The following is a 21,455-nucleotide window of genomic DNA, read 5'->3' as shown; positions in this document are numbered from 1 at the left end:
ATTTTCAGAAAGTAGTTGCTCCCATGTTCAAAAGTATGCTAAGATTTATCTCATTAGCTGAATTTACTAGTTGATTAAGTAGTATTATTGGATTAGTAAAAGTTGTCTTTTATAATATACTGTATCTTTGTATATTAAACAAAATAAAGCAGTTTTTCATGTTAACTGTATATGGTGATGAGGATACCATACTTTTAATTGGTTTCCAGAAAAAAAATGCATAAATATATTCTTAAAACAACAGTAGAAAGTCAATTTAAATCCATCAGTATAAACCAAGAGCATTTACTATTAAGATCTTTAAATAGGAAGCAATATTAAAGTATTTCAAAAAATATCTGTATGATATGAGCAAAACATGACCAAAAAATAACAATCCAACAAAGCTGTGCATTTAAATATGAATATAAAAAGTGAAATAAATATGAATGTGGTAAAGACCATAGAAATACTTTATGAGTTGACAAATGGTAGATCTGATTTTAAAAACAAAATTAATATAGGTAAAAAGTGCATCGGCCTCATTCATAACTTACCTTACTGTGATAGATCACCTCTCATAGTACTTCTGTCTGAACTGAGGACTGATTTAGTGGTATCAAAGGGAGGATTCATTTCTTATATTTGTCTTTCTAAATACAGTCTTCCCCAGTTCTGGGTGGCTATTTTGGCTTCTCTTTGTTATCTTTCACTCTTTGAATTTCTTCATTAAATCTGAATCAATTTTCACCTTGTTTTGAACAATTATCAGTTGGACAATCATTTACAATTTATTCCAGTAGCAATGATAAACAGCTCAATTCATATAGCCTTAACCCACGTTCATAAACTATTTGTTATTCATGCATTAAGGTATTGTTTAGAATTTCACACATTATTATTTAGAATATAGCAATAGCTTTGGGTGGTGGTGCTTTGCATTGCTTGGTGTGATTAGCCATTGGCGAACTGCTTTGTTAAGCAGAAATGATACCAGTTTGAGCAGACCATCTGTCTCCTGCTCAGGAATGCCTGACCATAAAGGCGATGAGCAAAACCTGATAGTGATACCAAGTTGCTTAGTAAGGAGGAACCTTATTGATAAGATAAAGGTCTTAGTCTATCTTGTAATCTTTAACTTGTAACCTTTAGCTGATCTGCATTACTTGAAGATCTGCATTACTTGAAGATCTTGAAGATCTATCCATGCAGGATGTTTCTCTTAATGATTGGTTTACAATGTGTACTTCCCCGATTGGTTCATGGCAATATATGTTTTTAAAAATTGCATAAAAGGGGTCCAACCCAAGTAGAGGTGTGCCCATTTGGAACTTGCTTTTGGGTAACCTCTTTACTTGCAAATAAACATTTTCTTTTCTACCTGTCTACTATGGTTCATTGGGCCTGCATGCAGGTAAAACAGTCCAAGTTTTCTGGGATCACAACAAGATCTTGGTTTTTTTATTTTGTAATTTTGAGGATTTAAGAGTGATATGAAACCCTGGGGATGGTAGATAGCTTGAGGGCACCCCGAATCTCTTTAACTTTTTAACATCTTCATTTTAACTTTGCTTTAATTCTGTTTTTTTTATCTCTGTTTTAAGTACATTTTATACTACTGTATTTTTATTGTAAACTGCTCAAACTCATTTAGGTGAGATGGTTGATGTAGAAATTTGTTAAAGAAATATTTAGGAATTTAGTGTTTAGGTAATCAGATTATTGCTACTGATTTGTAGAAATATGTTATGATTCTTAAAAATATTCTTAATTTTAAAACCCAAGGAATATGGATTAGTATTTATGTTAAATCTAAAACTATATGATTACTGTTTAATTATTTTACTAGTTTACTTGTTAATCCAATAATAGGTTGGTTTTTTTTGCAAAATGTTGAATTAATTTGATTTAAATTAAGGAGCTTCTGATTTAATAGTTTTCATTACCCAATTTAACAAACAAATCTATAAAAGTTATGTTAATTTTGGTATGTAAATACCAGAAATTTTTCTAACCAAATGATCAGAATATAATTGATAGAAATAAATTAATAACTCATGCATACTATATTTGTATATGTGGTATAACACTTGAAAATTATTTATGTTGAATGTATTTCAGATATTACAAATCAGTAGCATGCTTTTTTCTTATTTAATTCATGTCAACAAAAACTACCACAAATTGTGTGTTTATTAATTTAACATGCTTGAAAAGTTGTGAACATAAACACATACATATTGAGGATATCACCTAAAAAGTAATATTTAGTGTTTTCCCTAGATTGACAATATTAAGCTTGCGCAATTTGAATATAATAGTATTCATGTATTATAATAATTATTTTGAAAAAAAAAATGGTTTCGTAAACAGATCTTTTGAATACAGTAATAGAAAGCTTTGTATTTTACTGTCTTCTTTTGGTCTTTTAGTGCCCAAGGAACATTATCCTGTTTTTGAAGTTAGTAGCGTATCTAATTGTGAACGAAATAATTTTCTCTCTATATTAGAACTCATTTAAGAAATTTAGAAGGGAATCACTACTTTTTTGGAAAAATGTTATCGTTCTTCTCCAGGCAAAGTTGGAGTTGTCACTTTTGTTACAATTATATACTTTTCCTACACCGATATTTGTTTGCTTTGTCACAGGTCCACCATAGATGGTTAAAAAAAAATCCTTCTTTACATTTACATTTCCACATACATTTGATGTACCTTTTAATACATTTTTGACAATTTATCCAGTGTTAGATATCAACTATACATAATTTCATAATTTTTTTCTTTTAAATTATAATTTAATGTAAAATTAAAACCCTTCGTCCACATTTCCCCCCGCCTGTTGTTCAAGTATTATAAGCAAAATTCTTTGCTCATTGGATCATACAATGCTTCATATACTCATTCTCCAAATGCAATTTTAATATCAATTTATAAAACTTAGCAATAATGTGTTCATCATTACCACAGAATAGAGTTTCCAGTTCATTTATTGCAAAGTCAAATCCATAAGTTTTTGTATCCAATTTAAACCTTTCTTTCAATTGTAAATATATAAACCATTGACAGACATGTCCTTTAAATTACAACTCATCTTTGGATTTGGGGGTAGGTTCACCATAATTAAAAAGTATTATTTGACCATAAGTCCACCAGTCTGGCCTCACCACCATTTCTTTTCTAAATAAGCTTCCAATGAAGCAAGGATCCCCAATCCCCAATCCGTGAACTGGCACTGGTCTATGGCATGCCAGCCACCAGGCCCTGCAAACAAGCAAAGCCCCATCTGCAGCATGCAAAACCACGCCTCTTCTGGTCCGCGGAAAAACTTCTGTCCACAGAACTGGTCCCTGGTCCCCAAAAGGTTGGGGGCCACTCTCCTAAAGAATCATCTTTGTGGAGAACTTTAGATTTATTTCAAACCCTTAGGATAATAAAGTGGTTGTTGAAATCAACATTTATGTTAACCTTATCATACCATAAGTAGGTGTGCCATCCAAATCTAATTCATGGCCCACCAGATCAAGCAGCCTCTTGTTTTGGAGAGTCATCTACTCTTTAAGCCAGACCAAATAGAAAGCATCAAAGTACAATTTCAAATGTGGCAAAACCAAACCTCCTCTTTCTTTAGCTTGTACTAATTTATATATAATCTTGGCTATAAATCTGATGTTTTATAGTTAATAAAAACTAATTTTCGCTGAATGAAATATAACATGGTCCTGCACAAGTCTTTCAATTACACATGCTTTGATGCACATAGGAGGGCTTATGAAACATTTTATAAAATTAATGAAGCAGCCACATTTTTTCCTAGGCTGGCAAGGGTGCTTTAAAAGCTACTCCAATCTGTTTAATATGTCTGCACTAGTTCAGGACACCAGCTTGATGAATATTGCTTTATGTTTTGTGGTAATATTTTTATATGTTTGTTTTTTCCAGACAATCATCCAGATACCCTGCGTGAACGGTGGATTTTGCTCTATCCAAATTGTTGCAAAATTTCATTTCAGATCTTCTCAAGTGATAGAAAAAGCAAATCTTCTTAATAATGGAAGAAGGCAAGATTCCAAAAAGTGGAAATCATGACATAAGAAAATCCACCCGTATTGTGTGTGAAGAGAGCAAGACTGCCAGAGCTGTAACCAATCAAAATTATAAAACTAACAGAAATGACAAGTCTGTAAAAGAAGTTGGGAAAAGTTCTACAAATGGTAACAGTTTCAAAAAGATAAAGCAAAATGATGTTTGTCCTGAAAAGTCAGGAGAAAATAAATCACGTAAGACAAATAGTTGCATTCCTGGATATAAAGACATGGGATCAGGTCTTCAGGATCAGAATCATAGCAAAGGAAAAAGATTACCAAATGTATCAACAGCAGTAGAAAATCAGAAAGCGTTAAAAGTTCAGCCTGCACATGAAAGCCTTCCAACTTCTCATATTTTAGAAAATGGTGCCAGTACAGAAATCTTACCAACTGCCCAGAGAGGGACTCCTGAATTGGAAAATCCACTAAAAGAGGATACTTCCAAAATAAATGTTAATTGGTGTAATGACTCAGAGAAAAGTGATTTGGATTTAAGATCAGTAGAACAAACATCTGAAGATTACTGTAAGTGTGCATTCAGAAATTAAAGCTTTTCCTTGTGTTACTTATGTATATGTTATTAAGTGGAACAAATTGGTATCTTTGGGAAAGTTTAAAAAATAATAGTTTTTTGTAGGACTTTATAGAAATCTTTGTAATTCTAGTTGCAAATACTCTCTGGCATTTTGCTATATAAAATGCTATAATAATTTCTTAATTTAAGCACAACTATTTTTTTGTAATTTTTAGCTTGAGTTTTTTCTCCATGCTATGTTGCTTTTCTGCTTGAAAGGAATTTTCAGAAAGCTATAGAGACATAATTTAAATGCAGTTATCTTCTATAATCTAAGTGAAGAATGACCCTTTTAGAATGCCATCAAACATTGTATGAATGAAAGTTCATTCATATAATAAAACCACCTCTCTCCTTCATGAAGGATCTGCATAGTAATACAAAGGTTTTCTACATGCTGTCATGCAAAAGTAGGCAGGACTTCATTTGGCTGCCTTAATAAAATCTGTATAGCACTACAGAACCTTCTGAATGCTGCAGGATTGTGCAGATACTTGTTAAGTTAGCAAAACAAAGCATTTTATCTCTGGGCCACATGGCAGTAATTAGGACAAAATGGTGATCGCTTCTGAAACTGCCATTTGGCCGCACAAAAAAGCAATCAGTTCCAGTGCTTTGGAAAGTCTTACAGCTCTTTAAATGCAAGGAGGAGGTTGTTTGGTATGGTGGGATGGAAATCAGACCTAAGACCTGGGGACGCCTGGTAGGAGTGGGAAAAGGCCTGGGGTCACAAGAGATAGGAAGTGGAGCATAAGGCATCTTGGGAGTGGGGGAAGGCCCCGGAAGGGGCAGAACAGGTGGGCCTCGGCCGCCCCTGGGGCACTTCATTCTTCTGGACATTGCTTTAACAATTCACTGGGGAGAGAAGGAATGGGGGGTCATTAGGTGAGACACTTCACCTAATGACTATTGTGGCATATGACTGTTGTTGGAAGGCTCCATTCCGGTTGTATCTCGAGGACTATCTGTATCATATTACTCTAAATGAGATAAAGATAACTGCCCTCTGCACCATAGCAGCCATGGATTTGGTATATACCAAAGGAGCTGTGATGCAGTGGTTAGAATGCAGTATTGCAGGTTAACTGCCTATAGGCAAGAGTTCAATTCTGACCAACTCAAGGTTGACTCAGCCTTCCATCCTTCTATAGTTGGTAAAATGAAGAACCAGATTGTTGGGGATATAGTGCTGGCATTTGTAAACCGCTCAGTGTGCTGTAAAACACCATGGAGCGGTTTAAATAAGTCTTAAGAGCTGCTACATACAAATCCACTTGTTTAGTGATCCCAATTGGGACCAGCAATTCAGTCATTTTGAGAAGTGGTTGCTAATGAAATTGCTACTGTGGTTATGATATTACTTCAATTTTCCTTTATAGTAAATGCAAGGATTAGTTGTAGGGTTATTTTAAAAAAAAAAAAAAAAACAAATTTTATTAATTTTTAAAGACAAACAAATCATCATTAACCATTACATACTTAAATTTTTTTCCATTATAAATTTTACAAGTCAAATAAAACCTTATTTTATACAATATAATTCTATTTTAACTCTTATTCAATTTCACTATTATTATTTCATCTATTTCTTTCTGACTTGGTTACCATTATTCTCATTCTATATTTCTGCAAGGTTTTATTAATTCTCCCAGAAACATAAGCACACAACACACAAACATATAAAAAATCTTTTAGGAAAGTAACTTGGCCCCAGGTATCTCTCTCTACATGGACTTCAATTATATTCATGCTCATCTTACATGTCATTACCTATTTTATTTACCATTCTATGTCTTCTATATTAGCTTCTCCACACATTTCACTCTTCTTAATTCTATCTTAATTAATCCATCTTAATTTGAGTCATTATATTTGTATCTTTTGTCCATTCTTTATTATCCCTTTGTCTCATTCCTTATAATAATTAAAAAAAGAATTTCTCCTGAAATCACTAATCAGAGTATGATGCCTTTCTATCTTCCCCCTAAATTAATTAGATTAACATTTAAAATAACACCTAATACCCAATCTGATTCTGCTTGGTACATTCTATCTACTATTTTTTTTAAAAAAATAAAAGAAAAGTAATAAATCCAAAATGATTAAATACATAGTTAAATAATAGATCTAAATATTGAATCTTATAACATTCCCATTGCCTTTTCCAAAGACAAATGCTACAATAATAATTTTATAATAACATCAATACCATAGTCATATTAAACTCTTTAATTAAAACTCAATATTCTAAACATTCCCTTTAATATTTTATTAAATTTTAAAATCAATCATTACTAAACATTTCAACATTTTAATCTCTTATTAACTCTTAAACCATTCTAATTTTCTATTTCTAATACAAATGCTACAATACCATCTTATGTACCTTGCAAAAAATTTTTTAAAAGAAATTATACTTTACCCTTTGTCCCTAAAAAAGATTCCTCTTTTCCCATCTGATTTCAAAACTTTGTGGCTTTTCTCCACCTTTTCCCTTCCTTTCTTCCCCCACCAGACCTTTCTACCCCCCTTCTTCTAGCCTCTGCCTTACTGGCTTCCCTTCTCTGTTGTGTTCCTTTTTCCTTTTATCATTATATTGATTTTGCACCTTATTTTTCCCTTTCTTGAGTGTTTTTTTGAATCTTAAGTCCTTCATTTTCCTTCCTTTCTTTCTTCCTTCTTTCTTAGTTAAATTTTGAAATTCATTAAAGATGGCTTCTTCTTCTCCTTCTTCTTCTTCTGCTGCCTCCATCTGTTGTAATGTTTGTTGATAGTTAGCAAGCGCCATTTCTAAAAAAAGGAAGGCTTCTTTCACACCATCTTTGCCATTTTTTTTGTTTGCTCATATTCTTTTCTCAGTTCCTCAGCAGAAAAAGCCATTATAAATCTTTTCTTTTCTTTTTTTTCCTCCTCTTTCTTCTTGCAACAACCAAGATATTTCAAAAAAAATAGAACAATCCCAAAGTCATCAATCAATCCAAGCCAAGACAAAGTTCTCACTTTCTCTTCCTGGGGTAATATCAATCAAAAAAAAGAAAGTCCAAATCTGTATCTTAAAGCCTTATTGCAATATATTTCAGTCTTCAAATCCTTAAGGCATCTCCTCCAACAAAATCTTAACATATAAATATATTTTTAGTCCTCTCCCTTCCCACTTATCACATAAAGCCAGTTTTTACCTGAAAAAGACAGGTTTCTTAGTATCCACTTGTTGATTCCGTAGGGAAGGAGAGTAAACTTTCCTTTCAGCACCTCAAAATTGCCGCTTATTTTCTCTTCTGGAAGGTATCATTCAAAAAGCCATAATTTCCAGGAATTATGTTAAATATGTCTTAGAGTCCTGGGAACCAAGAAAAACTTTCACTTTTCAAAGGCTTTCTCCTCTTCCTCCTGCGCATTCTTACCCAGCTGCCGGCTTCTTTGTGGCGGCCATTACAGACCGCCGCTGCACCGTCTTGGGAAAAGGGGGTTCTGCCGGCCGGGAAGGGGGTCTGCAACACCCCCAAACCCCTCTCCGGATCCCCCCTATCTTCAGCCACCCCTGCAGGGCAGCCTTAGCTCCAAACCCATCCGGATCGGAGCACCAAAAACGGCTAGCGCAGCAGGGATCGCGCAGTATCGCGAATCCCTGCCGCTTGCAAAGCCGACAAACCGGAAGTCCCCAGTTGTAGGGTTATTTTTATATAACCATGGTAATAGTGAATGGTTGCTAAACAAGGCAGTTTCTAAGAGGACTGTGTTTCTGTGTCTATGTGTGTATCTGTATGTGTATCTGTATGTTTCTCCTAATTTCTCAAGACATTCATCAAGAGATTTTCAGTAATGTTTACAATTGTCTTACATTTGATCCATGTGAATAAAAAAGAGAATTAACAAATAAAACTTGTTATCTAAATTTAAAATTTTTATTATAAGCATTTTCAAACTTAGTTTCCACAATTTCAAAAAAAGGATATGTGTACATCCCATGGTTTCTTAATTTAGGTTTATGGTAGTTATGAAAAATGTATTAAACATTCTTTTCATCCCTCTCCTACAAGGTAAAATAAAAAATTCTGACTCTGCTAAAGAAAGTAAGCCAGAAACTGATTATTTAGAAAATGTTGCTGTCATGGATGAATCAACACTGATGAAAGAAGAGCAGTTGGGCTTGAAACAAGCCGAAGAACGACTGGAAAGAGATTATATTATTCGCTTGGAAAAAGTAAGTACATAATTTAATTTGTGTATATGTTTGCATGCTAGAATGGAAATCTAACTTAAAAGAAAAATTTAATTAAAGGATTTGTCTTTAAATTTTATAGTATGAGGAAGTTTACCTAAATTTAAAAAATCTTCTAATTTTGGATTAGAAGAATTCTGGATTTCTTTTTAGCATGGCAGGAAACATACTTCTGAATTTGAGCTTCTTTGGCGACAGACAGAAATCTGCGATTGTGCGCGGTTTCGGTCTGGGCTCGCCGCTGGAGCGCCCCCGAGCCAGCTGGTTTCGGGGCTAAGCCACCCCGTAGAGGTGGTGAAGAGAGGGGAGACTGCCAGCAGGGTTGAGGAGAGCCGCATCTCTCCTCCTCAGCTGGCCATTACTCCCTTTCCCAAAGGCGGTTGCAGCGGTGGTCAGAAATGGCCACCGCAAAAAAGAACTCAACCGGAAAAGAATATGCAGGAGGAAGATAAGAAGTGAAAGTTCTGGTTGACCAGGTTAAATTGTAAAAGCAACAACTAAGGTACCCTGGAATTTAAACTAAAAAAAAAGTAACATTGTTCCCAAAGAAGATTCTGAAGCAGCGAAGGAAAGTGAAAAGGGAAAGGTTTGGTGTTTTTTTTCTTCTCTCCCTTTCCCTATACTGACAGCTAAGAGACTTAAATAAGAAATCGGGGGGAAAATCCGCTTTGACATCAACAGGCAATTAAGCTGAAAATAAAATAAAATGTCAAAGGGATAATAAAGATTTCTGGATACTAAAAAGTTTTTATAAGCAGGAAAGGAGAGAAAAAGAATAAAAGGGCAGGATCTGGAAAAAAGGGAGGAGACTGCCTGGAATTAGAAGGAATTTACAGTAAAACTTCAATAAGACTTCTAAAAGATACATTTTAATTGAAACTTGGCAACTAAATAGTAGAACCCCAGGAAGAGAAAGTGAAAAAAAAGAGCAAAAAAGAAACAGCTCGTGTGTATTTGGACTACTTGGTGATCTTTGGATTCTTGATTATTGCATTTGAATGACTAAAATCAATCGGGTGGTTGTTTAAATTTTTTTAAAATGGCACCACTTTTGGATGAATTGAAAATGGAACTTAAAAAGTACAAAGAAGATGCACAAGAAGGGAGAGGTTCTTTTGGCTTCGTATTTCAATTCTTAGAAATGGAGATTTGGAACTATGAGAAACAACAAGAAACGCCTGCAAAAAAGAAGACTGGGACAAAGAAGAAGGAATTATATACATTTCTTGATTTGTAGTAAACACTGAAGAAGCCTATTCATAGTTGATGATAAGCCATTAATGTATGTGCTTAATTACACTTTATGTATAGTTTTGTTTTAGTATAGTATTTATTATAGTATTTAGGGTGACTTTTGCATCTCAGCAGGGGTGGGATTCAACCGGCGTTACTACCGGTTCAGTGATTACATTTACAAACGTCTATGGTGAATTGGGACCGTCTTTGTGTACTGTACTCTTCTGGGGCAAATGTACTTAGAATCATTTTATTGTTATGATGGGGGGGGGACAGCATAATTAAGTGGCTGCTGAATCTTAACTATGTGGTTTTTTCCACAGCGCACTCCAGAGTACTCTAATTGCCAGTACCTATGTAAGTTATGTTTAGTTCACATTGAAAATATCCAGGGAGCTCATAAACATATTAAAGAAAAACGCCATAAAAAGAATATCATGGTAAGTGCTAGAATAATTTTTGAAATTTTGCTTTAAAGTTTAGTCTTGGTTCAAAATGCATGATACAGTTTTTAAACATTGGTTAATAGCAACCAAGATGAATAGGCATAGGGTAATACTTGTAACAACTTTGTTGATGGTGAAAAAAAATCCAACTGTTATTGAGCTATTTGGTGTGTAACAAAAATGGCAGAGAAAGTCATGTGGGCTAGTATGGAGTTTTTCAGTCTAGACATTTTGTACTTATAAGCCAAAGAATAGAAGTGCAGTTCCTAAGGTTACCATGGTATTTGGGAAAGAACTGTCTCATAGATATGTGAACCGGAATAGCTTAGGGGTTTTGTTGTTATATGTAACCTGCTGCCTCTTTGCCTAAGCTGTGCTGGTCTCAGAATTGATGTTGGAGATTCCTAGGGTTACAGTGTGGGGGAATTTCATTGTCTCTTTGGGGCTGTTTTGTCTAGAGTGGTTTCATAGCAGCCCTGACAACTATGGGCCTATTCCTGTTGTCACAGCACAAACTCAATTTAATATTTTACTGTGATTAGAAGTTCGTTCTGTGGGTGAGAATAAGTCAGATTTATTCAACCTTAATCATACTGTTAAGGTTGAATATGTAGCTGTATCCCATCTATATAGGTAGTGGACCTGTTAGCATGGTTTACCCCAAAATAGTATTTTGATCCAATTTGATTTAGTTGGATTGCAAAAAGTCTTGGAGTTTCTTTTACCAGTGCTTTTGTTAATGCCCCTATTGGTTCTTCGGAAAGGAACCTGTTGGAGTAGTTGACACAGTTTGCCAAAGGTAGTTTGTTACCTGCTTTGACCTTGTAGTAAACCTAGATGAAGTGTGGTTGAAAGAACAAGGTAGATGGGTGGAGCGCAGATGGAGGAGAGGACCTGACTTAAATATCATAAGACAATTTGAAAGTTTATTTTTAAGTGATTCATGCACAAAGAAACAATTTTTCTGTATATACTGTATTGAGAAGCTTACAACCTATGAGTTGAAGTGACTTGACAGCCTTCCCTCCTCTCCTAGTTCTAATCAGAACTCTCTAAGCTTGTGGAAACACTTTCAGTTTTGGGTTTTTTTTACAAATAAAATCTCTTGTAGAGCATAATTGATGCAATGCTGAGATTACCTTTTACAATTAATTGTATTATTAGAGTGGATCGTTTTCATAATACCTGAGGAAATGGACAGGCTGCTTTGAACAATATATTTCATCACATACTCTTCCTGTCCAATTTTGTTTACAATTTCTGGTCTAGAGCTTTTGAGAGACACCTGAGTTATCTTCATAAATGCCCCTCAGAGGGAAGGGAGGCAAAAATGTTTCCTTTGCTAAAGATAACAGTGGTTAGATATTGTTTTAAGAACCGGGATCTTAAGATGGGCAATATAATGCAGTCTCTTAACTTTCCATGATTATGAGGTATTGAGTAGGTGGTGTTTTCTCAACTGCAGGGAGCAGATTATCTAACCATTTCAAACTTGCTTCAGGACTGGCTACAGGCTTGAGACTTCTGTGGTTGGCTTGTTACAATTTTTTCCCTGTCTTGCTCATGTTTCACTCATTGGCCATAAGGACACAAATACCAACCTGTCTCTCTTGCTGTTCTTACTCTAAATGTTTAATAGATTAATCTTAACTCTTGCTCTAATACATTTTTGAATAATTAAACTGATATTTGGAGGATTTTTCTGTTAAAAAGTTCATATCATTACTTTTTATCGTTTTTCATTAGGAAAAGCAAGAAGAAAATGAGCTCCGTGCCCTCCCTTCCCCTTCCCCTGCACAAGTTGCTGCTTTGAATTTTATGCTGATGGAGGCAGCAAAAGAAAAAGGAATATCTGATGATGATTTCAAAGTCCGCCAAGAAATTGTATATGATATGGAAAAGATTATTCAGCAATCCTTACCAGGTAACTTCTTGGTATCATCTAAATGCAAACCAGGTCCAATTGTGATTATATTTTTTGAGATTATTGTGGTCAGCTAAGTGCTGCCACCTAGCAGGGTATTTTAGAATTAGAATAGCAAAATTAAGATATCGTATTTTTCGGTGTAGAAGACACACACTCCCTCCCCAAAGTGGGTAGAAATGTCTGTGCATCTTATATAGCAAATGTTGCCGAAGCCCCATCCACCCGCTGGCCCCCACCCTTTGGTCTCTGCCTCCCAGCAATTTGCCTCCTTTCAGCAAGTTTCAGCACAGCCTGATTAGCACAAGCAGCTAATTGTCGGTTGGATTGACCTCCTGATGATCAGCTGTTACAGGCTGTAGGGATCACTATCGCTTATTGCCACCTCCGTGCACCCCATTTTCGGTCTCTGCATCCCATTTCTGGCCTCCGCGAGCACAGAGGCCAAAACCAGGAAGCTGAAAATGGGGGGCACAGAGGTGGCAATAAGCGATGGTGGTCCCTGCAGCCTGAAACAGCTGATCATCGGGAGGCCGATCCAACCGACAATTAGCTGCTTGTGCTAATCAGGCTGTGCTGAAGCTGACAAGGCTGTTTACTGCAAGGAGGCAAATTGCTGGGAGGCAGAGGCAGGTTTTTTTTTCCCCTCCCCAAAAGCTAGGTGTGCCTTATACTTCGGAGGGTCTTATAGTCTGAAAAATACAGTAATTGCTTATACAGATAGTCTTCGACTTACAACTACTGTGTTTCTCACAAAATAAGGCTGGGCCGATCGAAGTGGCTGGTGACTGCTCCTGGGGAGCTTCCATCGCCCGAAAGACACTGCCTCATGGCGAGGGTAGTGTGCGTGGACGCTCCTGTCAGGAGTGCCCCGCGGGCAGCCACGCCTCGCCCCGAAGCGGCTGGTGGCTCTGCCTTTCATCGGCCGATAGAAGCGGCCTCGTGGCAAGGGGAGTGTGCGTGAGTGCTCTCCCTGAGGCCGCTTCTACCGGCCGATCGAAGTGGCTGGTGACTGCCCTTGGGGAGCTTCCATCGCCTGAAAGACACTGCCTCATAGTGAGGGTATGTGGGCAGCCACGCCTCATCCCGAAGCGGCTGGTGATTCTGCCTTTGGGGAGCTATCATCGGCCGATAGAAATGGCCTCGTGGCGAGGGGAGTGTGTGTGGGTGCTCGCCCGAGGCCGCTTCTACCGGCCGATCGAAGCGGCTGGTGACTCTGCCTTCGGGGAGCTTCTATCGATGTTCTATTGGTAGTAGATTGGGGTATTCTAGCCTAGGCTACCTGCAGGGCGCTCCTAAAGGCAAGTTTTCTTCTCACCCCCCACCCTTCCCCCCCATTTCTCTTCACCTCGTATAGTTCTAACAAACGATGTGAGAAATGGCGGGGAAACGCATGGTTTAAATAGGCCTAAATTTTGGGGGCAGGGCTTAATTTCATCTCATGCCTTCCTATTGGTGGAGGCCATATTGTTGGAGAAACACGGTACAATTGACCCAAAAATTCTGTCACTAAGTGAGACATCTGTTAAATGAGTTTTGCCCCATTGTACAATCTTTTTGGCCACAGTTGTTAAGTGAATCACTTCAGTTATTAAGTTAGTAACATGATTGTCAGTGAATCTGGCTTTCCCATTGACTTTGCTTCTCAGAAGGTTCAAAAGATGATTTCAGGACACTGGTACACTGCAACTGTCATAAATATGAGTCAATTATCAAGGATCTGAATATTGATCACATGACCATGGACATGCTGCAATGCTCATAAAGGTGAAAACTGGTCATAAATCACTTCTTCAGTACCATTGTAACTTTGAACAGTCACTAAATGAACTTTTGTAAGTCTAGGACTACCTGTAACAGAAAACTATCAAAAAAGCATTGATTATCAAATGGTCACTAAAAATACAATTAAACAGTTTTAATTTCTGTTGTTTGTGCTTAATAACAGTGATTTTATAAAATGACAGTTTATTGTGTGCATTGAGTTTCTGATTCCAAATATTGAAGCAGTCTTTCCTAAAGAAGCAAAAGATACAACTTTTTCATTCTAATTGTATTTTGCTCTATTTACATAAAAAGAAAATAGGACATGGGAGAATATCTTTGTTCATTTACTAAAAATATAGTAATAGAAGATGTTGAAGTGGTGCAAATATGAAGGCAAGTGGGTGAAATTATTGTTGCTTCCAGGACAGAAACTCTGCATACGAATGACAACGTTTGCAGTTTTGTGTTGTGTGCCAGGTGTGCCCATTCTTGTACTGAGAAGTTCTGTTCATAGTCACTCATGCTTTAGTCGCTTCCCCTCAAGTGGACTACAATTTTTATAGCAATAACATGAGGCAGGTATGGCGAGGGATTCAGCAAATTACCAGCTATCAACTGACCAATGTCATCCCTGCTGAGGGGGATGCTTCATTGGCAGAGGAACTGAATCATTTCTTTGCTCATTTTGAAGTGGAGACATCAGAGACAGCTAAAATATAGCCACCAGCCAATTGTAGCCCCACAGAAAGACTGCAGGTCCTGATAGTATCTCTGGCTGAGTGCTTTTTAAGACTGTGCTGATCAATTGGCTGGAGTCCAGACATGATATTCTTCCGATTAAAATCGGAATTCCGATTTTTTTGGGAATCGCCCCCCCTTTTACCCCCCTTCTTCTCCTCCTTCCCCTCCCCTCGGAGGCCCCAAGTCAGGAGTTGCTACCGCTAGCGCGGCTCTGCGTGGCTCCAGTCCCGCGTTGCCTCAGGAAGGGAAAGGCAAAAAGGAAGAGCCGCGGCGGCGCTTTGCAACGGCAGCAGCGGCTCCTGGTTTTGCCTTTCCCTTCCCGAGGCAACGCGGGACTGGAGCCGCGCGGAGCCACGCCGGCGGTAGCAACTCCTGACAGCTCCAGCCGGATACCTGAGCGGAGGCCGGGCGGGCGGGCGGTGCGAGTGGAGCCCGGGCAAGCGGAGCCAGGGCGGGCGGGCAGTGCGAGCGGAGCCCGGGCGGGTGGGCGGTGCGAGCGGAGGCCGCTGAGCGGCAGGAAAAGGGAGCTGGGCAGCGATTTCTTGGCGCGCGGTGGGGGGTCTCTTTTGGCCGGCCCCGATTTTTTTTTCAGAGGGGAATATCATGCCTGCTGGAGTCTTTACCAGGATCTTCAATTGGTCTTTATCTTAGTCCACTATTCCATCTTGTTTGAAGGCTTCCACCATTGTTCCACTGCCAAAGAAGTTCCCTATCAATAACCTCAATGATTACAGACCAGTGGCACTCACTCCTATCATCATGCTTTGAGAAATTGGTCTGCCGGCACATCATTTCTGATCTTCCACATACATTTGACAAACACCAGTTTGCATACAGAAGAAATACATCTATAGAGGACACTATAGCCATCACTCTTCACGCTGCTCTGACTCATCTAGAACAGCGGGGGGCTATGTGAGGATGCTTTTTGTAGATTTTAGTTCTGCATTTAACACAATTCTTCCACATAGACTAGTGTCTAAACTTCTGGACCTTGGACTTCCTTATTCAATCTGCCTTTGGATTATGGATTTCCTGTCTGGCTGCTCACAGAGGGTCAGATTAGGTAATCAAACCTCTTCAGCCCTTATTCTTAACACTGGTACACCACAGGGTTGCATGTTGAGTCCCTTACTCTATATTCTTTATGTGCATGACTGCATTTCGACTCATGCTAGTAATACTATTACTAAATTTGCAGATGATACAATAGTAGTGGGACTCATCTCTGGGTGGGTGGGTGTGAGTCTGCCTAGTGAGATGAGGTGGACCAGTTGTTTTCGTGGTGTGGAGACAATAACTTGATCCTCAATACCAATAACACCAAGGAACTTATAGTGGACTATAGAAGGAACAAATCTGACATCCAGCTCTTGCTTATCAATGGAGACCGAGTGGAGCAAGTGGCCAGTTTTAAGTTTCTGGGTGTTACCCTAAAAGAGGACCTGACCTGGGTGCTCACATTGCAGCACTGGTCAGAAGGGTCCAGCAGAGATTATATTACCTGAGACTTTTCAGAAAACAACTGAATGAAAAATTGCTGGTGACCTACTACTGCTGCACCATAGAGATTATCTTAACTTACTGCAACTGTGTATGGTTTGCCATTTGCACATTGGCAGATAGGACATCACTCCAGAGGGTTGCCCAGAAGATCATTGGTTGCCCTCTCCCCTCTTTGGAAGAGCTTTGTAGCTCCTGCTGCCTTAAGAAAGTTCAAAACATTCTCAAAGATCCATCTCATCCTGGACACCCTTTTTCTGAACTATTACCATCTGGCAGACAGTATAGGATAATAAAAACAAGGAGAAATAGGCTGAAAAACAGCTTCTATCCCAGGGCAGTAACTCTATTGAATTTTACTGTATAGTGTAATATTAATGTAGTATCAGTGGTTTTCAATTCAATGTATAGAATGTGAAGGATGTTTGTTTGTGTTTATTTTCATAGTCATAATGTACACTGAAGATGGTATTTAATTTTGTTGTACGAGGTGCAATGACAAATAAAATAAAACTAAGTAATGCTTTTGAATTTAAATCACATTGATTGCCAGTGGGTTTCTGGGCTCAATTCAAGATGTTGGCACTTAGTTATAAAAGCCATTCATAGCATGAGGCTAATATATCTTAGGCAATGCATTTCCCCAATTGTGTCTACTGATCACATCAGATTTGGGAGAAGAGACATGCTATGAGTCCTGTTATAAAGAATGTTATGTGGCAGGACTCAGGAGGAGAGCCTCTTCAGTTGTGGTTGGAACATCATCCCCCCAAAGATTTGATTAGCCCCAATCCTGTTAAATTTTCATAAAGCATTAAAGATTAATGAATTCTGTCGCTGGGCCTGGGGGATGAAGGTATGATGGGACCCATGGAATGTTTGTACTAATGGTTGTGATTTTTTTTAAAAAAATCTTGGCTGCCAGTTATGTATTGTATATATAGTGAGATTATTGTTATACTGTAGCTGCACAGAATCAAAATGTTGACATGGGTGGCCATGTAATTTGAAATAAATAATTTTACAAATGAGGTGCCTTATTTTTCAGGCCATTAATTTTAGTCTGTATTTATGTAATTTGTTTATGTCCTGACCCCATTCTTTTTATGTCTTCATTTATACTACATATATGGATATATATGTAATACATATATATGAATATAAGAATCACATGTACTAATGGAAAAATGTTTAGATTTTATGCCAAACCATGGTTATCAGTTTGCATAGAAGAATAAAAATCTGGAATCTGATAAAACTGAATCATAATTCATTCATCCATCCTGTCTAGTAAAAAAACAACAACAAGAGAAGGGGAGTGTTTGAGCCTTTGTCTTCCATAAGCACTGTCCTATTTGTGTATTTAATAGGGAATAGAAATTTAACATATAAAAGTTTGGGGGAACAGTTATCACAACTACATCATCATTTATAAAACTGTTTCTTTATTTCTAGAGTGTTCGTTGAGGATGTATGGATCCTGTCTAACTAGATTTGCTTTTAAAACGAGTGATGTTAATATTGATATAAAATTTCCCTCAACGGTAAGTTAAATATTTGTCACATTATTTAAAAAGCTTAGTTTTATATATTGAAATTGCAGCTCAATTGTTTTACCATACCAAGATATAGACCTGTTTAAGGAAACTTTTGTTTCAGCAAGGAGTTTTATGCCTCAGAGGCAGTTTTCGCTGTTGAGCTAGTTTCATTCTCTTTGTTGGACAAATTAAGCACTTTATGTCAATTTGAGGCTATGTCCAATGCCTCTAGTAGGTAGTGGGCATGTTAGAAGAGATTCTATGTATGTGAGAAGCCTTGTTCAGCTCCTATAACTTTTGAATGAGGCCTGGAAGCAAGACAAAACAAACCAATATGCTTATTTTGCTTAAATTGGAAAAAGTGGAAACAAGTTACAGTACTTCATGAAGTAACTTCAAAAGGATGTTTCATACATTATAGTCTTGGATCCCTTTGAAACTTTACTGAGCCCAATATGAAAATTATTTTGGATTTGGATTTGAGTTCAATTTACTTACTTCCCAATAACATCTGCAAAAATTTGGATCAGCATTAGATACAGAAAACTCTAGGGGTTCACTGTTGTCTATTTATCAGGAGTTTTGCAGCTTAGATGTGGTAACTAATCTAAATCTGCAAATCCTAAGAGTTGCTGAATATTCAGATCCTTTCACCTTGCTGTTAAGAAACCACATATGCAAAAACCTAACCTCTTCCAAGGAATGTTGACATTTGGTTGTACAGGTCGCAGCACCTTAGCTTTAGGAGTTTTCAGACAAGGAAGCTAGCAAACCATTCTGACTATAGATTGAGGAAATCACTCATGCTAAGAGTGAGGATTTTAGCTGGGAATTTTAAAATACGTTTTCTCAGAAGAACCGGAAAACATCAGTTTCTAAATGCAAAAATCAGCATTCTTCCCCTGATATATAGAGGTTTATATATGCAGTGATTTATTCTTAAAATCTATTCAATAATCTTCAGCGATATGTTAAAAGAAAAACTGAATTAAAATATATTGACAAGTTTTTGGAGCGCCACAAATTTCAACAGGCGCAGCCTTCTGAATTTGAAAATTATTCCTCTTTTTGGAGCTTCTTTTTGGATACATCCATTTTATCTGGTGCAGTACTAGTCCTGCGTTAGAACAAATGCCAGAAATTACCACTGTCAATTGCTTTTTACTGCCATTTATGAGAATTATGCAGGAGCATAATTCACAGACTTCCAAGAATCATAGTTACTGTTCAAGCCCAGAGGAACATATATAATTTAATATCTAGTCATAGCTTTGATTGATTGGACTTTGGAGCAGTTCCAGCATTTTACTCTGCTATCTTAGACTACACATATTCTGGCACAGATGAGAGTAATGTGTTGACAAATGTTCTCCTAATTAAGAAATGAGGCAGCATATTTTTTCTCTTCATTTAGAGGCAATAATTGTATTAACATGAGCAGAATACACAATTTAATCCATACATGCTTAATATACAAGTGGTTTTCAGTGTCTTCTCTGACTTTCTTCATCAGTGTTCACTTAAGTCTTATCTGGCCTCACAAATGACAGTTCTTTTTTGCAATAAAATCTGTTAAATGAATCCCCAAGAGTAGGGTGCCTTCATTATTCCAGCCTTAGTAAATTAATTTGTCTGAAAACTTTTTCCCTTGGCCTTTAAGGTTGGCAGACTTAGGTACTGCTTTTTATAAGCCAGTTTAACCTGTGTAGCAATTTTTCTGTGTAGTGTGCTGAAAAAGGCTGATACATGAGTTAACATTGTTAAAGTTGTTAATGTGTACAATTCTACATTTCTAAATGTAGACATATTTTCATATATTTGTACATACAAAATATACTATATTCTTTTTGTGACAGGCAATAGAGGATTGGGGAACAAATGTTTGTATTATTATTACTACAATATTAATGTATTCAATAGAATCAATTTAAGAATAAATAGAATCAATGTGAGAATAAATAACTTCATTCATTATTTTAGATGAGTCATCCAGATGTTCTGATACAAGTGCTCGATATTTTAAAAAATGCTGGTAAGTTTGTGCCATCATTATTTCTTTCTTAATTTCTTCATAATCTGTTGTGGAGAAAATAAGGGGATCTTACAGAGATACATAAGTATTAACCAGATGATTTTCAATCAGCATGGAGGTACTATGAAAATGATTTTTATTTGATATGCTCTATTTTCTCCTTCAGGATCTTACTCTGATGTGGAATCAGATTTCCATGCCAAAGTTCCTGTTGTTTTTTGTAAAGATGTTAAAAGGTTTGTGTATTTTTTGTATATGTTCATCTTCAGAAGATAATGGCTAAGATATCACCTTAAGGTTGATCGTTGTAGGACATTTTGCACTGCAAAATTATATATTACTTATTATTAAAAATAATTTAAAATTATTTTCTCAATTTGTTAAGGCGAATATTTATATGTCTCAGAATCAACAATGACAATTCAGACAAAATATGAAGCACATGACAAACTTGACTTTAAAATATAAGATCTGCAATACATTCCATTAAAGTTACTTTAAAATAATTACCGTATTTATCGGCGTATAACACGCACTTTTTTCCCCCTGAAAATAGGGGGCAAATGATGTATGCGTGTTATACGCCGATATAATGTTAAGAAGCCTTCGGTGAATGCTGCTGGGATCGGGATCAAGGACACAAATGAAAGAAGGGGAGGGAGGAAGCAACCGAAGCCTGTCCTTCTCTCTGGGTCAGCTCTCTCAGTCGCTCTCTCGCTCCTCCACCAGCACAGGAAGAAACTGCTTCAAAGAAGCGGGGGCTTTTCCTGTCGCCACAGCTTCCCTGAAGCGCCCGTTTCTCCCCCACCCCCATCCCGTCCGCCCGCCCGCCCGCCCGCCCGCAGTGCTCGTTCTGCCTGCCTGCCTGCCTTCGTTAATGGTTGAATCGGAACAGCTTCGGCTGAGTAAAAGAGGCGAATAGTTATTATTCTCAGCCGAAGCTGCTCCCAAACAACCAGAAACTAAGGCAGGCAGGCAGGCAGGCAGAATGGGACACTGTGGATTGAAGCGCGCGCTGGGGTGGGAGTGGGGGTGAAATTTCCCTCTTAAAATGAAGATGCGTGTTATACGCCTGTGCGTGTTATACGCCGATAAATACGGTAAATAGATTTCAATATCTTTTGGGAGAAACTATATTATGAAAAGAACTTAATGCAAATTTCATATGTAAAACAAAAATACTGGATATTTTTGGGTTTTATTTTTTTTTCCAAATTTTATTCACAACAAGTGGTAGAGCTTACATCTTCTCTCACAATTTGTTTCAATATCAGTGGTTTAACTTGTAAAGTAAGCGCTGGAAACGATGTGGCCTGCCTTACAACTGATCTGCTAGCTGCACTCGGCAAGCTAGAGCCAGTCCTTGTTCCTTTGGTGTTGGCTTTTCGCTACTGGGCTAGAGTAA

General features: G+C 37.4%; 1 protein-coding gene across 2 annotated transcripts in view; it reads left to right on the top strand.

Annotated features, from left to right (window-relative positions):
- The window catches only part of TUT4 (terminal uridylyl transferase 4), a 47,223-nt gene that overhangs the window by 2,761 nt on the left and 23,007 nt on the right, over positions 1–21,455 (top strand). For both annotated transcript variants that reach the window (XM_087960267.1, XM_087960268.1), the window contains 8 exons: positions 3,922–4,592; positions 8,682–8,845; positions 10,423–10,539; positions 12,292–12,469; positions 17,936–18,024; positions 19,999–20,050; positions 20,217–20,286; positions 21,325–21,451. In XM_087960267.1, coding sequence (XP_087816393.1) covers positions 4,031–4,592; positions 8,682–8,845; positions 10,423–10,539; positions 12,292–12,469; positions 17,936–18,024; positions 19,999–20,050; positions 20,217–20,286; positions 21,325–21,451 — 1,359 coding nt within the window. In that variant the 5' untranslated portion in view covers positions 3,922–4,030. The remainder of the gene's footprint in view (positions 1–3,921; positions 4,593–8,681; positions 8,846–10,422; positions 10,540–12,291; positions 12,470–17,935; positions 18,025–19,998; positions 20,051–20,216; positions 20,287–21,324; positions 21,452–21,455) is intronic.

The sequence above is a fragment of the Notechis scutatus genome, chromosome 3 (assembly GCF_049901735.1).
Source record: "Notechis scutatus isolate UNSWTSFEM ecotype Mainland chromosome 3, rNotScu1.2, whole genome shotgun sequence".
In the NCBI taxonomy this organism is placed as follows: Eukaryota; Metazoa; Chordata; class Lepidosauria; order Squamata; family Elapidae; genus Notechis; species Notechis scutatus.
Note: the sequence above shows the minus strand (reverse complement) of the source record. Positions and strands in the feature narration are given on the sequence as shown.